This window comes from Quercus lobata, chromosome 5 (genome assembly GCF_001633185.2).
Source record: "Quercus lobata isolate SW786 chromosome 5, ValleyOak3.0 Primary Assembly, whole genome shotgun sequence".
In the NCBI taxonomy this organism is placed as follows: Eukaryota; Viridiplantae; Streptophyta; class Magnoliopsida; order Fagales; family Fagaceae; genus Quercus; species Quercus lobata.
Window position 1 is genome coordinate 61,964,639 of NC_044908.1, and position 23,713 is coordinate 61,988,351.

A 23,713-nucleotide genomic window follows, 5' to 3' on the forward strand; every position below is an offset into this window, starting at 1 on the left:
ATTCCACAAGTAAAAAATAAAACAAGTATCTAATTCAAACTCCTTCCATACAATAATTGTTTGCAATACATATAATAACTCTACCTAAACCCTATTTTAGAACTAACGGAAGATGTTCTCATATGTCTTCAAGTAATGCCAAAAGTAAATCCTCTAAAAGCCACCAATAAGAAATCTGCACAAATATAAAAACAATAATTCGTTAAAACCATAAAGTAAAAACATTAACTATGTTATAAGAAATATTTCTAATAATGCATTAAGAGTAACCACACCAATAAATTAAAATCACAACTTCTAATGTATAAGTTGTAGAAAGCAAATAAATTACTAACCAAAAAGTGTTTTAACTTGAAGTTGAACCACCCCCATAAGTAAGAGCATCATCATAAGCCCATTGTCATCCAACTTTTATTCATATTTGACTACAATTACAAAATGAATGCTATTTTAGTAGAATAAGGACAACTCATGCATAATGTATTCTAACATCTAAATCCATAAGCTACTTAGATAAAGTTCTATACTATTCATGAATGCACAAGTCTATATTAATACTTAAACAAATATACATTGCACACACAAATATACACTCCCAATATGCATTTAAACGACCTTATAACATCACGCAAGCCACCCGCTTGCTCCAACACAACAATCCACCACAAAACCAATCACAAACATCACAACTATAATGCTTACAAGTATTGAAATTGAATAAAAGAACACAATTGCTACTAATCAACAAGTTTCATTCACATTTGCAAAAAATTAAAAACACTCACAATATGAATTTAAACCACCTTATAACACCATACAAGCCACCCGCTTGCTCCAACACAACAACCCACTACAAAACAAATTTTCAACATCACAACTATAATACTTACAAGTATTGAAATTGAATAAAAGAACACAATTGCTACTAATCAACAAGTTTCATTCACATTTGCAAGAAATTAAAAACACTCCCAATATGAATTTAAACCACCTTATAACACCATGCAAGCCACCCGCTTGCTCCAACACAACAACCCACTACAAAACAAATTTTCAACATCACAACTATAATGCTTATAAGTTTTTAACTAAAATATACTTACTTTGCTCAAGCTAAGTTTACAACTTTCAGAAAAAATCCAAAATTAACTTGTGTTCTTCACCTCGTTCCTCACAATTTCTTTAGCCACCAAAGAGAAAGAGAGCTGGAGATAAAAGAAAGTTTAACTTTTAATTAATCAAACAATCACAATGCATAAAATACGATTGCCTTTATCTACCTTGCTCCCTCATCAAGGAAGGCCATGAATTTATATTATGAAAATCCAGCTAAATCAGCAAGGATGACAAAAAAGCTTTGTGACGGAACATTATTACCTTTCCTCTTAACATGAGAATAACATAACCTTATTATGTAAAGCGCATGTTAGTAGATTATTATTATAGTTATAATAATAATCCATTAACTTTTTAAGAGTAAAATGGTTGGCTAACTTTAAATTATTGGTCCAAACATACCCTTATTATTATTATTATTATTATTGAGAAAAACAAACCATTTATGAGACATTGGAAAACAAATGGATTTAATTTATTAGATATGTAACCCTATATAAAGACAAGCAGTCCATCCATTTGGTTTCCTAAAATTTGTCAATTTAATACAAGAAAATTCACCATTTTGGCAGTTCATCACTCCCCATAATGAGAATCAGAATAGATGATTGCATATGCTAGTGCTGATGCATATAAACAAGCATGAAGATTTAAATAAGTTGGTCAATCTAACTGAGCCAATAAGAGTTTCAGTACGTGTGTAACATTATTGGACTTGCCCTCTTTGAATCATAGGCCATGGGAATTAGGAATATAGTTTCAATTGTGGCTGTCTTTTTAGAAGGAGAAAGAAACATTAATGCAAAGTGTGCTTAACAAAGTAGCTTACAATAGAAAAAAACATACTAATTTTTCTCTCCCTGTAATGATCTCAATCATCCAATGTGTGATTGAGCTTCACAAAGTTCTGGGCAACAATATTATTGTAAATGATACGTTGTGCCCCCACAAAGATTACCATGGCACAAAGGAGCATATTGGTATCTATGCTTTATGCTTATTAAACAAAAGAACAGTACCAAGAGCCATTGAAATTGCTTATCACTATTGGTTAAAGGATATGTAGGTGGATTTTCACAATGCGTAACTATGATTTTCACAATGAGTAGCTTCTCAATGCCAAAACGGCAGAACGTGTCCTCTGTACAAACTAGCATTACAATTAAGCAAATCCAAGCTAATTACAAACAAATCAACTGTATATATAGACAAAGATTTCATTTTCATTTTTTTATTTTCACAACAAAAACAAATAAATAGCTAATGATTCGAGAAGTCATACCAGAAGAGAAGCGCCAATAATCGCAATGTTATTTGGTTCTTGGACCCGCAATGAACACTAGGCAATGACGTAGGCAAAGTTTCAAAACCTTAAAAACATGAATTCATAAAGATCCACAAACTCAAAAGCTATAGAGTGTGTGCCCAAGTTATATTCACATTTTCAAATACTGTGTTTTAAGGCAAATTGATTGGAATTACAAAATGTTATCATTTGGTGTTAATTAGGGAACTAAAAATTATATTTTTTTGCTAAACTTGAGCGTTAAGAAGCAGTATACAGCTCTCTACCAATGACAATGTGAGTGTCTACGAAGTGTTCGACAAAACTCCCATACCAAAAAAAAAAAAGTTTAAAACAAAAAATAGCAGAGAAGCTGTTTGGATTGCAAAGCAAGAGATATGATACAGTTTCAGTTTATCTAAATTTCTTAAGCAGTTTCGATAAGAAAGTAATAAAATGAAAATCGTGGCTGGCTACCAAACGAAGCAGAAGCTAGAGAGTAAAAGTGGTACCTTAGTCAACGTTAGGGTTACAATCTGGCCGTCGAAATGAGTCCGTAGATTGATTGTCGTTGATGCTGTAGCTGCCGGAGATTGTGTTTGGAAAACACAGAGGGACAGAAATGGAAAATGAAATCGGAAACGAGAGTTCTGTGAAGGCGAACGGTCGCCGATTCGAAGGAAGGCGAAGGGTCGCCGGTTCAAAGGAATGCAAAGGTTCGCCGGGAAGTCAAATGGTCGCCGGTTCAAAGGAATGCGAAGCGTCGCCGGGAAGTCGAATGGTCGCCGATTCAAAGGAAGGCGAAGGGTCGCCGATTCAAAGGAATGCGAAGCGTCGCCGGGAAGTCGAATGGTCGCCGGTTCGAAGGAATGCGAAGGGTCGCCGTTGAGCCTAATCGGCGACGGTTGGCTCTTAACGGAGCTTCCTCGGCGATGGTTTGAGCTTCATCGGCGACGGCTAGCTCAACGGCGACGGTGGGAGCTCAACGACGACGGTGGGAGCTCAATCGTGACGGTGAGTCTTAATCGCAACGGCGACCATTCGACTGTGAAAGAACCAGAGTGAAAGAACTGGACTTGTATTTACAGTATTGGGAGTGATGGAGAAAGTGCCTCTCTCTCAGGAAGGTTCCTCGAAAAGAAATAAAAAATAAAAAATAAATAAAAGACCATCATGTATTCTTAATTGCGACGGTGGTTTTCTAAAAAGTGTCACAGTGCTTGTGAACTTTATAAGAGATTTTTTTTTTTTTTTTTTAAGTAATGCTGTGTGATTTAGTTATTTTATTTGTTTATTTTATTTGTTTAACTCTAAAAACTTTAGAGTTTTTTTTTTACCGAAATATGCTTTGAAGAGAGTTTGTGGCTCTGTTGAAAAAAAAACTCTAAAAACTTTTGGCCCATGTGCTGGGTATTGAAATTGGGCTTTGAAGTCTTTAGTGACGAATTCCAGTTTCGTCACTAAAGACTGGGCTTTGTTAAGATTTTTAGAGACGAAATTCATATTTCGTCACTAAATTATACTTTTAGTGACGAATTATGATTTCGTCACTAAAAACATATAAGTGCACAACTATTATTATTTTTAGTAACGAATATTTTTCGTCACTAATTCTTCCTTATAGTGACGAAAGGATTTTCGTCACTAATACTATCCATAATAATACCTATAGTGACGAAATATTTCGTCACTAAAAATTTCAACTTTTAGTGACGAAATATTTCGTCACTATAGATTAATTAAATTCGCGCCAAAAGTTCCCTCTATTGGTGCTCATTTTTTAGATCACAATAGTGATGAAATTTATTTTTCGTCACTAAATGTTATAATTTTTTTCATTATTAGTGACGAAATTCATATTTCGTCACTAAAGCTGTATTTTTAGTGACGAAAAATATTTCCTCACTAATTTTCGTCACTAAAAATACATTTTGTTGTAGTGTAATGTAGGGGTAAAGTCCCCAGATCAAACAATGGGCCTTGGGCCCCATATAGAATTCGACCACGTCCGAGGAGAAGGTGTGGGTGCCAAAAGGGCTCCCCGCCCAATTCTTATGGGCCCAAACTTGTTTAAAAGGCGGTCCGAGGAGGAATGTCTCCTCAGACGTACCAAATATGGCTCAAACATGCACCCTACCAGCAATAAAGAATCACTCCAACGAGTATTGGTAGCAGGGATGAGTCCCACAAGCCTGTGAGAAGGAAAAGAGTATAGGATGTCAAGGGAGAGACTACATCTACCACATTACATGCATGACAACTATTTTTCTGGCTGCATTAATGTGAAGAAGACTGGCAAACAGTGTTACCTTGGCTCCTACAACTCACAGAAAGATGGGGGAGATGTCCGATGGGACGGGCACTCAAGTGAAAGTCCAGATGATCAACAAATGTAAAGTTCTGATAACTTCAAGGGGGCTATATAAGAAAGGGGAGTTCCCATGAAGAGGGGGACCAAAAAGAGGAGGAATTTAGAACAGAAGAAGAAGAGAAAGATCATATCCTTTGAACAGAGACAAGGATACACCCCACACGTCTCCTCGGACCGTATTCCTAATGGACATGGAGATTTTCTTATTTTTGATTGTTGTATTGCCCAAAGTTAACTAGCACACACTTCGTTAGGACCTAGTTCTGTAACCCACTCTTTACAAATTCATTGTCTAGGGCTCTTTGGACCAGAACCTCATAACTGCTGGGCCCAAGCCCCGAATCGAGACCCTACAACTAATTTTCTAGAAAATATTATCGTTGAAACAAACAAATCTTAGTGAAAAATAATCTCCAAAAATAATTCGTACTCTTTATGTTAACCAAATATAGTTTTTCTTTTAATCATTTTTTCTTATGTTACCAAACACTGGAAAATACGAAAAACTATTTTCACACAACATTTTTTATCGAAACAAATGAAGAGAAATTTCATAAGGGACATTTTGTGTAATTTCTTGGGAGGAAATTTGGCATTTAACATGATTTTTGAATCATTTTCGTTAGTAAGCATGTCTTTGAAACTATTTTGTAAACTAACATCTCGTGTTTGTGAGACTTGAGTTTCGTGACAAAATCAAGCTTTTGAGACTCAAGTAGATCTAAAGGAGAAGAAGTAGATCAGGAGGAGAAGAAGACTGAAGAAGAAGAAGATTTGGAACAGAGACTTGAAGAAGATCTGAAGAACGCAGGAACAATTGCAACTTAAGTGTTAGAGACTCAAGTTCCACATTAAACTCAAGTTTCAAAGCCTCGAGATACTAGTTTGCCAAATAGATTTTCAAACTTGAAAACTAACTAAAATGTTTTAAAAAACAGTGCTAAATGCCAAAATAGGCCATAGTTGGTGAGGTTATGTGGGGGACATTTTTTGAATTTTTTATGTTTGTTGTTTCTACATTCTTCATTGAATGGCATTTTTTTAAAGAAAGATTAAGTGAAAATTTATTTAGTAATTAAAATCCACTAATAGTTCTATGTGTAATTTCTTATGTAGATGTAGAAGGTGAAGTTGTGAGGGACATTTTGTGAATTTTTTATGTTTGTTGTTCTCTGCATTCTTCATTAGTTGTAATTTTTTTAATATGAAGATAAAATGGCAATTTATTTAGTAATTAAAACCCACTAATAGTTTTATTTGAGGAGCACATTCTAGTACTATAATACCATGTCCCCTTCTATTATTTACATATATATATATATATATATATATGTATATATATATATATATATTTATATATGTATGTATACACTAGCCTCTAAGCATGCGCTCATGCGCGAGCTCAAAGGCTCTTCTATTTTTTTGGGTAAAGTTTAATAATTTGCATCAATTATAATTTTATTATTTGGTACAAACGCATAGTACTCATCGCACCTCTAGGTTTTTTTGTGATTGGAAAATGTAGTAATCCCAAATTATAATTGATGCAAATTATTAAATTTTACCTAAAAAATAGTAACTTTTTAACGTGGGTTTCTAAAATAAATAAATAAAAACTTTTTAACATGGGTTTAAAAAAGTTCTCCCTAAGTGGAGTTGTGCTTACGCATGAGTTCCTCCCTCCCTTGGCCTTGAGCGAAGGGTATTGTGTTGTTTTTTTACAATAAACATGGCAGACGATGTGGCTGATAGTATGGATAAAATGAAGCTAACATCAGAGGAAGAAGAAATCATAGCAATATTTGACGAAGGAAGATTGGAAGCCATAGAGAGTTGTCACCTGAGTCTAATAGGGAATTTTTTAACGTGCAAATCTTTTAACAAATTGGCTGCAAAGAATACAATAAGGAGGGCGTGGGGTTTAGATGAGTCTCTACGGCTTTTAGAAGTGAGGCTAAATCTGTTCCAATTCAAGTTTCAACCTGAATTTGAGATGAATAGGGTTTTGAGAGGAGGTCCTTGGTTGTTTGATAACCAACTTCTCATGCTACAACAATGGAAGAAAGGAATGAATGTAGGAAATATTTGTATGGACAAAGTCTCGCTCTAGGTTCAAATTTGGGGGGCTTCGTTTGATATGATTTCTCCCCAGGTGCAAAGGAAGTTGGAAGCAGATTGGGAGAGATTGAGGAGGTGGAATGGAGAAAAAGGAAAGATGATATCAATTTTTTTTATAAGAGTAAGAGTGGCCTTACCAATAGCGAAGCCCCTGAGAAGAGGTGGGTTATTTGCTGGTTCAAAAGGAGAGCATCATTGGGTGTCATTTAAATATGAAAGGCTTCCTATGTTTTGCCATTTTTGTGGGATATTAGGACATGATCTTAAGCACTATGCAGCGCATTATGCAATGGAGAAAAATGGTGGAAGTATGGAGTATCAATATGGAGATTTTCTTAAGGCAGTAGGGGGTTGTGCAAGGGTCGTTGCAAGTCAACATACCAGTCCCAAATCCAATTTGGAGGAGGGTATAGGCAATGATTCAATAAATACTCCAGATTCGACGGTGGTTGACCTGTTGAAGACGGCGGCAGTGACGGAGGTAGGTCCAGAAAACCCTAAGAGTGTGGATGTGGATGATTCTGTGATTCCAAGTGAGGAAATTTCGCGCATGGATAATATAAATTTTATTTGAGAAACTAACGTGGAGGAAGACAATTCTAGTGAAGCAAGGGCAAGGCCGGAAATCGTGCTAATAGATAATGAGGTTGATGACTTGCACAAGAATTTTGGTGATGACATATCTTATTCTTCTACAGATGAGGGGAGAACAAATAGCATGACAGATGAAGTTCAAAGACACGTGCATCTTAATAATACCAAGACTATGGTGGAATCTAGGCCATCTTCTATTAAGCCCAAGAACACGTGGACTAGGATCAATAGAATGGATTTTGGTCTTGGTGGTCTAGCTAGGGGCATTGCACTACTAGGATTGGGTAAACGTGAATTGAGGGATGGTGAAGTCAAGCAACATGAAGAACAGAATATTGAAAGAAGTAAAATTGTTGAGGAGGAAGGAAATTTTGTTGATATATCAGCGGGGGTGGACAACCACCCTTGCCGAGAGTAATGAGGCTAATTAGTTGAAACTGTCAAGGGTTTAGGAACCCTTGGACAAGTCGAAGCCTTTGCAAGATTGTGAGGGAAAAAGATCCCACGGTCTGTTTTCTTATGGAGACTAGGCTGGACAAGGAGGGTTTTGAAAATTTATATAGTAATTTACCTTTTCAGAACAAGGTTATTGTTAAACATCCTAATGGGTTAGCTTTCTTGTGGAAAAATACTATTAATTTGGAAATCATTAATTACACTGCAAACCATGTATTGGCTCTAGTAATGAAGGAGGATGGTTTTAAATGGTATCTGACTGGTTTCTATGGGTGGCCAGAGGCACAACAAAAGGAAAAATCATGGCGATTGCTAGAATATCTAAAGACATTTGTGGCTGGTCATTGGAGATTTTAATGCATTCCTACATGCATCGAAAAAGAAAAGTACAAGACCACCTCAATATGCATAGGTTGAAGCTTTTAGGGAAGCATTGGATTCTTGTCAACTTCAAGATCTTGGGTACAGGGAATATCTGTTTACTTGGAACTATAAGAGACTGGGTGAAGAAAATACAAAAATCAGACTAGACAGAGGAGTTGCAAATAGAGATTGGAGAGTGAAATTTCAAATGAGCACAATTACTCATCTATCAACACACGCTTCAGATCACCTACCAATTATGTTGAAAGTTCTATCATTTCAGCAGCAAAGGCAACGGCGTGGGAAGGCTTTCAAATTCGAGGAAGAATGGTTGCTATCTAATGAGTGTGAAGAGACTGTAAAGGAGGCGTGGGGTAAGTATGAGGATGGATCATACGGGTTGCTCTCAATTAAAAACAGAATTCATGCGTGTGGTTGGAATTATCAAGGTGGGGATCGGCAAGACCTGATGAGGTAGCCATTAAAGAGCTTCAAAAACAACTGGACAAATTGAATGAAACCGAGGCTAGTGAAGAGAATAGAGCTGAATACTTGGATGAGTAAAAGAGTGGATGATCGCTTACAAAAACAAGAAATTTATTGGGCGCAAAGGTCTAGAATTTCATGGCTAAAGCATGGGGACAGGAACACAAAGTTTTTTAATTCTAAAGCAACACAAAGGAGGAAGAAAAATCATATAAGTGGAATACAAAATTCACAAGGGCAGAGGGTGGAGGATTTAGAGGAAGTGGTTGAAGTAGCTTCAACTTATTTTGACAATATTTTTAGTGCAGGTGTAGCTGATCAGATGGAGGAATGTCTGAATGCAGCTTCTAACAAGGTGACTGATGACATGTAGGAAGTCCTATCTTGTGAGTTTACTGCCAAGGAAGTCAAGGTGGCTCTGTTCCAAATGGGACGTACAAAGACTCTAGGGCCTGATGGTATGAATGCCCTATTCTATAAAAAATTCTAGAACATAGTGGGTGATGATGAAGTTTATGCTGTTTTGGATTTTTTTAAATAATGGTAATATGTTACCTGAGATAAATCACACAAACATAGTCCTTATTCCTAAAGTAAAAAACCCATAGAAAATGTTTGAGTTTAGACCAATTAGTTTATGTAATGTGATTTATAAAATTATTTCCAAAGTGCTAGCAAACAGATTGAAAAAGGTACTCCCATACATTATTTCTCCTACCCAAAGTGCTTTTGTACCGGGGAGATTGATCACAGATAATGTTTTGGTGGCTTATGAGACTATACATACCATGCATTCGAGGAAAAAGGGCGAGAAAGGGACAATGGTTTTGAAGTTAGACATTAGCAAGGCGTATGACCGGGTAGAATGGCAGTTCTTGTAGAAGATTATGGAGAAGATGGGCTTCCTAGAGGGGTGGATAGAAAGAGTGATGAGCTGTGTCACTACTCTATCTTTTTCTATTTTGGTGAACGGAAAATCTCATGGCATGATACATCTGTCTAGACGAATATGTCAAGGAGATCCATTGTCATCGTACCTGTTTCTTTTATGTGCAAAGGTTTCACTACTCTGTTGACCAAAGCTGAATTGGAAAGGAGGATTAGAGGTGTGTCAATTTGTAGAGGAGCACCCAGAGTTACTAATTTATTGTTTGTAGATGATTCTTTGTTGTTTTGTCAAGCAACACCAAAGGAAGGGGAAGTGGTAGAAGAAATTCTTCAAACCTATGAAAGGGCTTTAGGTCAAAGTATAAATTTGGAGAAGTCTTTAGTTTTCTTTAGTAGCAATACTACAGATATTCAGAAACAACAGATGTTACAGATTCTGGGGGTCAAGGAGGTGGTGAAGTTTGAATCTTATTTAGGGTTGCCAACTTTGATTGGAAGGACTAAATATCACACATTTGCTTATTTGAAAGATAGAGTATGGAAGATACTACAAGGATGGAAAGGCATGCTTTTATCCAGAGCTAGCAAAGAGATTCTTATAAAGGCTGTAGCTTAATCTATACCCATATACATGATGAGTGTATTCCAACTTCCTTTGAAACTGTGTGATGAATTGAATAATTTGTGTGCTAAGTTTTGGTGGGGAGAAGAAGGCAATGAAAGAAAAATTCATTGGAAAAGTTGGGATAAATTATTAACTTTAAAAATGGAAGGTGGTATGGGATTCTGGGATTTAATAGCATTTAATTTAGCTATGTTGGCTAAACAAGGTTGGAGGATGATTCAAGGTAATGGTTCTTTATTATATAAGTGTTTCAAAGCACGGTATTTTCCCAATCATCTTTTCTTGATGCTAAAGAATCACATGGATGCTCTTATGTTTGGAGAAGCTTGGTGGCTGCCTTACCTATTCTTCAAGCTGGGTATTGTTGGAGGGTCGGCAATGGGAGCTCAATTAGTGTGATAGGAGATAGGTGGATCCCTAATCATCCTACAAATAAGGTATTGCATCCTAATTATGAATTATTGGATGAGATAGCTGTGTTAGAGTTGATTAACCTAGAGATACATGCATGGAGGAGTGAGTTGATTACTTCAATCTTTCATCGGGATGATGCTGAAGTAATATTTAGGATTCAGCTTGGTCGAAGACATGTTGTTGATTCTATTATATATCTGGAGCTACAATAAAAATGGAAGCTTTTCTGTTAAGTCGGCTTACAAGGTGGCAAAGAAGATTCAAGGGGAAGATAGGGCAGAATCATTAGGTGGTAGCGCAAGAAAGAAGGTTCGGACTGCATTGTGGAATCTCAAAATCCCCAATAAAATTAAAGTCTTCGAGTGGAGAGCCTGTAATGATATTTTGCCTACAAGAGTTAATCTGTCAAGGAGAAGAATAATAACTGATGAGAAATGTCCGATATGCATAAGGGAATCAGAGTCTACCATTCATGCAATTTGGGAGTGTGCTGCAGTGCAAGATATATGGGCAGGAAGCATTCGGAAGTTGCAGAAGCGAAGTTTAACTCATACGGACGTGATGCAGCTTATGGAGTATTTGATTGACAAGTTGACGAGAGAGGAGTTGGAGCTATTCTGGATTCAAGCTTGGCTTACCTGGAACCAATGCAACCGTGTGGTGAATGGAGGAAATTTGATGGACTCGAGGAGCCTGAATAAGAGAGCTGAAGAGTATTTTGAAGAATATAGGACAACCTATACTCAACTAACTGTGACACGGACAGAGCAACCTTGCATTGAAACTTGGCAACCTCCACCACCATCTGCTTACAAGTTAAATTTTGATGCAACTATTTTTTCAGAGTTGGATAGGACTGGAGTTAGAGCAATTGTTCGTAATGAGCAAGGTTAGGTTATGGTGGCAATGACAGCAAATGGACCAAAGGTGAACTCTAGTGAGGAAGCAGAATTGTTGGCATGTAGACGATCAATTGAATTTGCTGTGGATGCCAGTTTCACTAAGCTAATCATAGAGGGAGATAATGTAAACGTGATGCAAGCCATTGCTTCATCATAGATCAACTCCTCATTGTTAGGCTATGTGGTGGATGATATTCGTCACTTGGTTCATTGTTTAGAGTGGACTACAGTTAGCATAATTAGGAGGGGTGGAAATAAGGTTGCACATGTTCTTGCTCAACATGCTAGGAATACTCTAGATAATGATGTGTATTGGATGGAGGATTCTCCTTTACTGGCTATGGAGGCCTTGATTCAGGATGTTCTATTATTATGATTAAAAGAATGAATGATCCCTTTTCCAGAAAAAAAAAAAAGGAAATATTTTCAGCCAATTTAAAAAATAAAGAAAGAGAAAAGTTTAAACGTGAAGTTTGTTTTTGAATAAGTGGGTTAGTGGGAGAGTAATCCTATTTTGTAGGCAATGTTTTAGTGGGAGTTAAAGATGTATTTTTACTTTGTTGTCCTTTAGATTTGTTTCTACTTAAATTTAGGAAAATAGGAGTATTTTGGACCAAAAAAATCCAGCCAAAACAAGAAAAGTCCCTTAAATAATAAATAGTAGTATAGATAAGATATAAATAAATAAATAAATAAATAAATAAATATATTTATTGTAAAAGGTTGGTGTTGCCAATAATCTAGTACGCATGGTGATTGATTCCTTTTCACATTTATTCACAAGTCCGTTGATCAATTAGCCTCTTTGTATGCATGAAGCAGAACACAATGATAAAATGAACAAAAATTACAGATTTTATTATAAAATAAAAATTTTGGTTAATTTGTCCTCAAGTTTAAATTATTATGCTGATCAATCTATGACCAGAATGAGGTTTAACCATTCACCTAAAAAATGTGGTGTATGGATGATTCCATCCCTTTTTTTTGTTCGGCAACAAGTGGAAGATTTTATTCCCAGAAGCAATCAGATTCGAGTAACAGTTTTATTCCAAACTCGATTCCGATTAAACGAATGCTTTTACTTAAAAGGCATTGGTTACAATTTATTTAACGCTTTATTAAATGACGCTTTTATTAATTTTTATTCAAATTGTACTCACACTAATATAATACAGAAATGCTGAGAAGGCACACAAACAAAACCGCAATAAATTTATATATGTAAGTAAATTGATACTTATCATGTGTATTTTTTTTTTTAGGCATCAGTTACTAGAATATAATAAAAATGAGAATAAAACCTTTTTTTTAAATTTATTATTATTTTTTATGGAAAATTTATTTATCTTTAATGAATAGAATAAAAACCGATTGTGTCAACTCTGCAGAGATGCCGGTCAAAATTGGGTTAGGAAAAAAGAAAAAACAAATACACAAATGATCATAGATCATAGATCATAGATGATAATTAATTCTCTTTGGTAATAACTACCCAAAAAAAAAAAAAAAAAAAAATCAATTCTCATTTCTAGATCATTGTTGTTGAGTTACCGACCAACGAATCAGTCAACAACATTTCTCTCTCTCTCTCTCTCTCTTACAGAATAACGATTTGTTTGTTAGATTCAAATCCCATGAAGAATAGCCTCCTAAACGGAGACGAAGTACATGAAAATGGTGGCTGCGACGACGACGACGTCGTTCTGGGCGTCGATGGCGGAACCACCTCCACCGTTTGCGTCTGCATGCCGTTGCTTCCCTTAATTTCTAGCCAAAACCTCCCAAACCCTCTCCCGATTCTCGCACGTGCCGTCGCCGGTTCTTCCAACCACAACAGCGTCGGAGGTTGTCGAAATTAACATTTTTTTTGGTTAATTATTGTCTGTAAATTTATATTCTCTGATTGTGATTGTGATTGTGATTACAACAGAGAGTGCTTCGAAGGATACATTGGAAAAGGTTATGTCTGAGGCCCTTTCGAAATCGGGTTCGAATTGGTCGGCTGTTCGTGCTGTTTGTTTAGGTGTTTCTGGTGTTAACCATCCAACGGATCAGGATAGGATAATACATTGGTTAAGGTATGGAGCTGTCCTGTTCACAATTTATGGTAAATTTCAGACTTACTAGTTACTATACTATTATTTATTGTTGCATATGTTTAGAATTTCTTCAAAACTTCACTTTTTAATGACAATGGTTTAAGCTATTGCTTGCAAAGTTGTGAAAAAAAAAAAAAAAAAATACATGGTTGTTATGGTAACTGTATAATGGTACTATTTATTTTGCATTTAGTTTTTTATTTATTTATATTTCTTTATGTATCCCGAGGATGAAAGAAGAGAATGGATGATGATTGTTGTACTTAAAGAAAGAGAAATAATTAAAAAAATTAAGAAAAAAAATTATATAATGAAATGTAGTGTTAAATAGATAATTTGATGTGGTGTATTTTGAAAATTGAATATGTAAAATAGAAAAGAAAAAAAGAAAGAAAAAAGAGTAGGTTCTTAAATGCTTATAGGAAGTTTTGCTTGAGCTGATGTGGTTATAATAGTACAATCCAATATATATATAGAGAGTTGGCAAGTGCTTTAATAGTATAATGCCCTATACTTTTCAGTCTTCACTTCCTCAGCTTCTTCATTCCTTTTTTGTCCATACTAAACCAAAAACAAGAAATCCCTTTTACATAGATGATAAACTGGCTGTAGGGGTGGGGGGCAAGTATAAATTTGAAGTAAAAAGGTTGATTTGGCATTCCTTTGCTGCTTTCATATGGTTTCCTTGAGATGTTGTGACATTTTGAAAGGTGGAGCACTATTATCTTTCACAGAAAAATCTCAAATATTAATTGAATTGTTAGTCAACTCAACTTGTTTTCTGTAGATGCGTTCGGACCTTCCCCTTAAGTGGGTTCAAACTTCAGAAATAAAAATTTATAGTTTTGCTAATGTTTATTATTTTGACTTGACCCTAAGGTTGTGCAAGTGTTACTTCTCTTGGGTTCTTAGAAATGATTTTCCTTTTTAATCACACTCTCTCTTAAACTCATTTTGAGAAAGCCTTCACTACTTAGGTTTTTACATGGATTATATTTTCCCTTTCCCTTTCACCTTCATTTCTATCTTCTTTTGAGAGAAAAGAGAGTGAAGGGCTAGGGGGAGGACCATTCTAGAGCATTGTAATCTGAGGAGGGAAAGGGGTTAGGGAACCATGAAAAGTTGGGTCACAAACACAAATACCAGCACAGCATACAATGAGAGATATAATAAATGAAAAAGGACTCAAAATTTTTCTAGGAAAGTTTGACTAATTTTTGGAAATTTATAAAGTTTAGTCATTAGATATTATTATTTCTTGCAATAGGGATAAATACAAAAAAGTTTGTATCCAGTGCGCAAAGCTCCCTCTTTTGTAGACTCTAGGACACATGGTTGGTAGATAGCTTTAACTCCAAATTTGGAGAGACTGATTCCTGTACTTGAATGTTTGATGAGATAAACATGTATAGCTTTATTTTGATGGTGAAAATGTTAAATAGCTATTTGCATTCTGTTTCTCTCCCTTTTCTTTGAAATTGGACATATTGAGCATTGGTCTAGGATAAGATAGGACATTTTTTTCAAAAAAGATAACAAAGACAAGTTTTTATTTATGCTAGATTGATGCTTGATAAAAAAAAGTAAGTTCCTTGATATCTAGCTTCCAGGGAGGTACCAGATATAGCTATTCTTTAATGCTTAACATTCCATAACCCCATCTCCTCCCCCCCCCCCCCTCTTTTTTTACTATCGTGTTGCTTTTAGACTCTGATGCATTCTTGTCTGCACCATTCAATACACAAAAAATTTAGTTCAATAATGTAGATAACTTCAAATTTTATGGGTAAATCTGTAAATTTTATTATCCTTACTTATATTGGTACCTGATAACTTGGCAACTGGTTTTGAATATTCTCTGAACTGATTTATTCAGGGACATTTTCCCTAGCCATGTTAAGCTATATGTCCACAATGATGCACTAGCAGCTCTGGCAAGTGGGACCATGGGAAAGCTTCATGGATGCGTTTTAATTGCTGGTACAGGATCCATTTCATATGGCTTTTCTAAAGATGGTAGAGAAGCTCGTGCTGCAGGTGCAGGACCTGTTTTAGGTGATTGGGGGAGGTATGTGCAAAATTCTTGGTGTGCTTCTAGTTGATTGTTCCACATGATGAGGATGTGATGCTTTTACTAGACAGTTTAAACACTGGGGGTCAAAGGAAAATGTGTTTGTAAATTGTTTTTATTTATTTATAAGTAAAGAATAAATTGTTATATTCACTACTACTTCTGTCAATTTCTGAGTTTTATTTAGTTGATAGAAAGTTTATTATAAGAATTTTTTTATAGATTTGAAATGAACATGAACTTGAAAGGGATAAACTAATTTGTCTTTGTTTTGGCATTCTTTGTTTGGCAGGAATGTTTTCACCTTTGTAAATAAGATCTATCGGTCATTTGTTGATAGAATGTTAGAAGAAAAAATGGATGCTGTCTGTTAATTTAATGTATAAAAGCATAAACCTTGAATTTTCCATGGTTTTCAATTCTTTTGTGGAGGTTTATTTGAAAAATTAAGAAGGTACTTTCTGAATTAGTGTTTTCATTGTCATTCCATGGAAAAGAAAATTTCATATCATTGGGTCTGTAAATACTGCTTAGATTGCACTCGAGAAAAAGCTCGTGTATACATTCATTTAGTTGCTTGAGTATTCCTTTAGTTGCTTGGGATAAGGTATGCTTGCTATTTGAATGTGGTGATTTGGGGATCCAGAGGGTTGGGTTGTTTAACAAGGCTTTGCTTGGGAAGTGGTTGCGGCGTTTTGGTAAAGAAAATAATAGATTATGGTGTTAGGTTATAGCAGCCAAATATGTGGAGGCGAAAGGAGGCTGGTGCACTAAAGGGGTAAGAGGTTCTCACGGATGTGGGATGTGGAGTATTAAAGAAAAATAGAGAAGTTCTTTAGCCAGATTTTGTATAATGTGGGGGAGGGTAGCAGTGATAGTTTTTGGCATGACCCATGGTGTGGGCCTACTCTGAAGGAACTCTTTCCTATTATGTATGCTTGCTCTTTATCTAAAGAAGCATGGGTCTCCAACTTGGTTGTATCTACTTCAGAAGGAAGTAGGAGTTGGAATTTACTGTTCCGTCATGGTCCTCAGGATTGGGAGGCAGCCACTGTCTATTCCTTTTTTGAGTTTATTTATTCCTCTATGCCGAGGGGTGAGGGGGATGATCAGTTGCTCTGGAGATTTACTACGTCTGGTGTTTTTGATGTGCACTCTTTTTATAAGCTATTATTTGGTCCTCACACTGATGCTATTCCTTGGGAGTGTATTTGGTGTACTAAGATGCCTAAACGGGTGTCTATCTTCTTATGGATAGCAGCTAATGATGGGATACTCACCATTGATAATCTTGTTAAGAGAGGTCAGTCTCTGGCTAATAGGTGTTGCTTATGTTGCTGCGATGGGGAATTAGTGGACCACCATTTTCTTCATTGTAAGTTCTCTCATGCATTATGGTGTGAAGCTTTTGCAGTGTTTGGGATCTAGTGGGTAGTGCTGAGGTCAGTCAGCTCTTTTTTCTTTATTTGGAGAAATTGGTTTGGAAAGCATCTTTCAACCATTTGGCATATGGTCTTGACATGTTTAATGTGGTTAGTCTAGCAGGAATGTAATGCCCACATTTTTGAAGACAATGCGAGAACATTAGAACATCTAAAATGTCTCCTTTTTCTTTGGGCTTGTGTTTGGGGGTGTACGAACTGTACTGCTGTATCTGATTTCTTAGTTTCTATTTCATTTAGCTCTTGATCTTTTTGTATTTGTTTTGTTGTTCAAAGTGTTCACCATCGTGAACATGATGTTCAATTTTTTTCTCAATAAAAGTCTTATTACCTATCAAAAAAATAAATGAGCCAAGCTTAAATCTAAGTTTAGGCTTGCTTATTAAAGATGTTGAGATCAAACATAATAATGTGTTCGGGAACAAGCTTGTGAGTATGAACCATTTTAGTATGTATAATATTAGGCAGTGTTTGTGCAACAAGTATTTGCCATAGTAATATATGTTTATATGTATACATGTATAAAAATATACTTATATAGACATGAAATTTGATAGGGTTAGTTTGTAAAATAAGTTCATAAGATATCAAATTATTATATGTAATTTATTGATAATATAAATAGTCCATTTTGTAGTATAAATTATATAAAATATTTAATAATACAAGGTTAGTGAATCTAATATTTATAAGTTCATAATTGACAACCATTCAATCTAATTAACTCAAATAATATGTTTATTAAAAAAAAAAAAAACTCAAATAATATACTTTCAACTACAATTTAGTTATTATTTATTAGCATAGATTATATATGAGAAAAGAATATGTTAATCGAGTAATTTGTGTTCAGACTCAAGTTGTTGACAAGAAAATGAACCAATCTTAAATATGCAATCTAGTTTGGTGATGAGTTCGAGCTGGACTTGTGTGAAATAAAATTAAACGAACAATCCTAAAATTTTAATACTTTGCTCAACTTGGATTGTATACGGCCTTGCATCTCATGCCTAATGTGCACTGGAATGTCAACAACGCTGGAAAACACAAATGTGTAACTGTGGAATTCAATACTTTTAAAAACAAATCTTTTCTTCTTATTTTGCTTCTCATACACAAATGTATTGTGGTTTTGCAATGCAAAGTGAAATTAAAATCGGATTTGGGAAAATTTCTTTCTACTTGTTGATGGAGAGCTGCAATATTTTGAACATCATTGAAATAAGCTCCTAGCTTTTATATTTTAGTACAAGATGTTTTTATATTCTCTTTCTGCTTGTACATAATTTCTTTTTCCTTTGCTGTTTGTACAGATTTTTTTGGGTACTTCAACCTTTTAATGAAGTAGTCTTTTCTCAACAAAATTCTTCTTACCTATAAAAAAAGGTGTTATGTGCATCTCTATCGGACATTTCTGACATTTAAGTTTAATTTGATCTAAAGAGTCAGCATATTACTTAAGTATTCATGTTTGCAAACAGTTTGAAATATCATCCTGTTTTTATTTAATCATCTGGAAACAAGTTTTAGATTTTCCATTGATTATGTTTGTGAATCTTATTCCACTGAAGGGAAAGACTAGCATGCGCGCGCGCGCGCGCGTGCACACACACACACACATATATGATGTTCTTATAATTGATGGAATGCATTTTGGTATACTTATGAATTATTTTTTTATGAATTTGATGAATGATGAAATGTGATAACTTGTAGTGGCTATGGGATTGCTGCACAGGCATTAACAGCAGTAGTGAGGGCCCATGATGGTCGTGGTCCACAGACAGCACTTACAGATTGTATTTTGAAAGCTCTCAGCCTTTCTTCTCCGGATGAACTGATAGGGTATCTCTCTTGAAACTTGTCATGATGGTTGTCATATGCACTCACAATTGCTAGTTAAATTTCTGAGATCTAGCAATCCGCTCTAGGTCTGGGTTTTGGCTTCATTCAATCCAATATGGTAGTACAATTCCTTGGCCAAATTTTTTTTGTCTGAAATGGGATGGAATGCAATATAGAACTAAGCTGATCCAGCTTTAAGTTGGTGTTCTTGGATTGAAAGTGCTGGTGGTAACACCTTGTTTGCTGACTTATAAAATTTTTATGAAATCTTCAAAATGCAGCCACCCATAATTGTGGATCATGTATGTGTCAAAGTAAAATAAGGGTCTGTTTGTTTTAGCTTATTTTGTATATTTGTATAGGTACAACATGTAAACTCTAAATTTTTTCTAGGCACAGTTGTATTTTTACACCACTTATTTTTTCAAACAAAATAAACCAATTACAATAAGCTTATCCAAACATATCCTAAGTGAAATTGTAATAGTTTTTAAACCAATCAGGCAATCCTGAAATGAATGTAGAGTGAAACTTCCAATATGAATTTCACTATGGGTGTTGGTTGCCTTGGTTACTGTGTCATCACATGTTTAGGGGCGAACTGATGTTAGAGAGAGAGAGAGAGAGAGAGAGAGAGAGAGATGGTTCTTTGAATCAAGTCTCTTATTTAGACAGGTTCGCATGTGAATTCAAAACCTTGGTGGTTTCAAGTTGCTTCTCTCTTTTCAACTGGAATGACCTGAGGCTGAATCCATCAGTCAGGTCAACCTGTCTGGACCAATTTTCTTGTCCTTCACCTGTTAATTATGCTCAAAATAATTATGTATAATCATCCTTAGTGTACTATTCCACGAGTATGGGTAATAATTGTCTGATACAGTGACCTCCACAGAACTGTTGGGAAGTACTATGGAGACTGTGTACTGTTGGCCGATATGATCATGATGTGTTTGGAAAGGGAAACCAGAGAAAAGGCATAGACAGGGTGTGTTTCCTAAATTTCAAAAGCATTATCCTTCTTACAGTTGAACTCTTGGAATCAGGATTTTTTTTGGTAGCTGACCTGGTAAAGGCGGTTTTTGGTAATTGAATGGGATAGTAGAGTGAAAGTATCTTCTTTTTCTAAGAACAGTAATGTTGCCCTGGGATGGAAAAGTCTGTCACGTTGAGTTTAGCTTTGTCTTTGGGAAACAATGGCAATTTGAAGTAACTGGTTCCTTTTTAGCTCATTGAATATCACATGTTGTGATCAATTGGGATATTATGTTTTAAATTGATTTATATTTTCTAATCCAACATAGGTGGACTTATGCGGATCCATCTTGGGCACGCATTGCAGCACTTGTCCCAGATGTAGTGTCTTGTGCAGAATCTGGTGATCAAATTGCACATAAAATACTTGCTGATGCAGTCCAGGAATTGGCTCTAAGTGTGAAAGCTGTTGTTCAAAGACTTTCCTTGTGTGGTGCAGGTGCTCAACTTGTCCAACTATGATTTGTTTTAGAAATTTAGTAAAATATTTTAAGTAAATAAACAATTTTTTATATTTTCTATTAAAATGTTTCTACATTGGGTCTTGGCATTTGGCAATTTGAATTTTAGAAATGAAGATTGCATTTAATGAACACAGAATGCTTGAAACAGTATCAGCTTTTTCTGACTCTTTTAATTATTGTGATAATGTGATATACAATTACATATGTTCAGTTTATGGATTTTTATACCTCCAAATAAAAGGATGTATTCTTATTTTTGACATGCATATACAGATTCCTATATACCTATGAAACTCTGTATTTATATACAAACATTCAAGGACACAAAAGGGCCCAAAAAAGCTATGTATGCATCATAAATAAGTAGTGATCTGTTATGTATCTAATGATACCTATATGTATAATTTTGCTAAATTTTTCCTTGGTGTCTGACCATTTTAAGATGAAAATGAAATTTGATTGCAGATGGAAATGGTTCTTTTCCTGTTGTGATGGTTGGTGGTGTCCTTGAAGCTAATAAGAGTTGGGATATAGGAAAAGAAGTTATTAATTGCATCCAAAGACACTACCCTGGGGCTTATCCAGTTAGACCAGAGGTTAGGATTCCTCCTGTCCACTTATATGAAATTATTGCTCAATAACAAATTGGAAAACATTTGTCCAGGTTTCTTAACAACCCCTCCTCCCCCCCCCCCCCCCCCCCCCCCCCCCCCTCTCTTTTGTTTTTGGTAAAAAGGGGAGTACATTAAAACTAGGAAATTACAGAATTACAAAAAGAGTAAGAAACATTAAAGGAAACAGCAGAGCAGTTTAAAGGGGAAGCTGTACAACGCAAAAGCATGTTCTTGAGAGGCGCTGATGCTGGCCGAGGCATCAGCAAAGGAATTTCCTTTGTGAAATATGTATGCAAGGGTGGTTTGCCTCATCTTCTTTAGTAAGGATCTGCAGTCATTGATTATGGGACTCAATTTGTTTGTCAAAGTTTTTCAGATATCCATTTGATGACCACTTGTACACTAAGCTTTACCTTCAGTTGCTAGTACCCTTAGAAATGGCTAGCTGGAGGCCATCTCTTGAAGCCCAAAGCTCGGCTGCAATAACCGTAGTAACTCCAATTGCCTAAAAGACCCACAGAGCCATTGGTCAAATACATCTCTAACCAGGGTGCTCACTTCCCTTCTCTCTTCCTCCCTTCCTCACCCCACCACAAACCCCCCCCCCCCCCCGGCAGTCATGGGAACCCCAGGATGATCTCTAGATGAATCGTCTATGTTGAGTTTCTGCCTCCCAAGCTTTGGATTTTTTTCCCTTCCATTTGATCAGTTAGGTGCTCATTACATTTCTTCATCTGAAACCACCTCTTCCTCCTCAATATAAGAGAAAAACACTTGCTTATAAGCCCTCATTAAGACTCCATTGAGTTTCTCTTTAGAGCTCACTTTCTCTCTTCGTGGACTTGTGAAAGACACAAAGGTGGCCACCCTTCTGCAGAGGGTGCATGTGATTCTTTGATTTTTTTTTTTTTTTAAGTGTTGCAATGCATTCTTCTGTGAGAATGTAGTACATGCGTGGTACATATGTGATGGATATCTTTAATGAGTCAACATGCTTTTGTTCTCCCTGTGAGAATGCATTAGAATGTTTTTCAAGAGCTGTAAAACAGTATAAGCTACCATTTTATTTTTATTGACACTCCAAATCCCCATCAATAAAGTTGGGGCTAAGATCTTTCTACACCTATCTGGATAAGTTTTCACAAACAAGAAAGTAAAATCTATATAACATACATGCTTACAGCTTTAATAGATAGTGTCATTATCTTGTAGTTGTTGTGGAAGTTTACAGCCTAAACAATTACTACATACGGTTTCCTTTTCTTCTATTTTCTGAACCAAAAACAATTTGAACCTTCAGGTAGAGCCTGCTGTTGGGGCAGCTTTGCTGGCCTGGAATTTCTTGATGAAAGAATCAGAAAGGCACCACAACAGCTGACCAGGGATCTCTTACAAGTGTTCTACTCTGCATTTCAAAATATAAGAAGATTTTTAAAGAACATTGTTATTGTCAGTGAATTTCTTGTATGTAGTCATTGTAGAAAGATATTGAGAAGCTCTCTTATTAATTGTAATCATTAACTTATCAAAATTAATCATAATTCATTATTCAGGAATTTCTTATCCAATTTGCTATGATACAAAAGATGAAAAATGGAATTTCTAGTATAAAATAATGCAAGACATGGATTCAGTGGTTTATTTTTTCTATCATGTGAAAAATATTGGGTTGCTTAATCCATTTCCCCGTGATGGTGCATCTCTACACTGATGACCATCTTAAAAAGTGATGGAGCAATATGATGTTCATGTGGCTTGTGTTATTCATTTTGAGCTGAAGTTAGCTGTTGATTCAAAAAATTTCTAATTGTCATGTAATGTTCCTGTTAGATAGCCCATGGCAGATAATCACCAGTGTATTATTAATAGGATATTACGAACTCTGTTGTGAATAACATGGTAAAAATCTGTGTTCCAGTATGAATTAAGCTATCTAATTTGTACCTCCGTGTATGTTCTGCCATATTTTTATTTGTGCAGGACAGGGAGTTTTAATTATAATTCACATAGCTTGCCCGCAACGACAGTTGTTTACAAAGAATGGGTGTAAAAATGATGTGGTTATGCAGTTAATGGTCTTGATTCCATGCCCTATTGGCCAAAGTTAACTTTTAAAAATATTTTACAGAGGAAATGACTGTCTTAGTGCTGGTTAAAGACTTAAAGTACTTATGTGGATAAGCTACAAAACACTGAGTAGTATAAATGATTGCCAAAAGTAGACTCTCAAGCTGCATGGGCTAATTTACAAGATGTGAAAATAACTATAAATAATGAGGAGAGCATTTTGGGCTGGCACTTTGAAATTAATGATGGCTGCTAATCTCCAATCTGGATTTTCTTAGGAGGGGTAGGGTAGCAGTAAGAAGAAATGGAAAAATTCTGGAAAGGAAACGAGATTGTTACTTGAAGATTACTGGTTGTTTCAGAACCTTGTGCATTAGGTGACAACATGTGGTGGCCGGTACGGTTTTTGGGGGCAGAGACTTGCATTTGTGCTAGCTTGGAATACCTTGTCATAAAAT

General features: G+C 35.6%; 2 protein-coding genes and 2 long non-coding RNA genes across 4 annotated transcripts; 2 read left to right on the plus strand and 2 right to left on the minus strand.

The window, feature by feature from the left end:
* On the minus strand, nt 1-1,400 carry LOC115989232. The gene is made up of 3 exons (XR_004091846.1): nt 1,104-1,400; nt 336-425; nt 1-175 (listed from the first exon to the last, which is right to left on the minus strand). It is a non-coding gene; the product is annotated as an uncharacterized LOC115989232 (long non-coding RNA).
* An 817-nt stretch (nt 1,401-2,217) lies between these two features.
* Nucleotides 2,218-3,434, minus strand: LOC115992992. Its single transcript, XR_004092743.1, has 3 exons — nt 2,914-3,434; nt 2,399-2,486; nt 2,218-2,257 (listed from the first exon to the last, which is right to left on the minus strand). It is a non-coding gene; the product is annotated as an uncharacterized LOC115992992 (long non-coding RNA).
* A 6,364-nt stretch (nt 3,435-9,798) lies between these two features.
* On the plus strand, nt 9,799-10,293 carry LOC115990889. Its single transcript, XM_031114656.1, has one exon. The coding sequence runs from the start codon at nt 9,799-9,801 to the stop codon at nt 10,291-10,293; it is 495 nt and encodes a 164-aa protein (XP_030970516.1).
* A 2,733-nt stretch (nt 10,294-13,026) lies between these two features.
* Nucleotides 13,027-22,744, plus strand: LOC115992717 (N-acetyl-D-glucosamine kinase). Its single transcript, XM_031116940.1, has 7 exons — nt 13,027-13,466; nt 13,552-13,699; nt 15,597-15,788; nt 18,950-19,078; nt 20,380-20,549; nt 21,040-21,170; nt 22,489-22,744. The coding sequence occupies exons 1-7, from the start codon at nt 13,256-13,258 to the stop codon at nt 22,564-22,566; spliced, it is 1,059 nt and encodes a 352-aa protein (XP_030972800.1). The 5' UTR covers nt 13,027-13,255; the 3' UTR covers nt 22,567-22,744.
* Nucleotides 22,745-23,713: the final 969 nt, after the last annotated feature.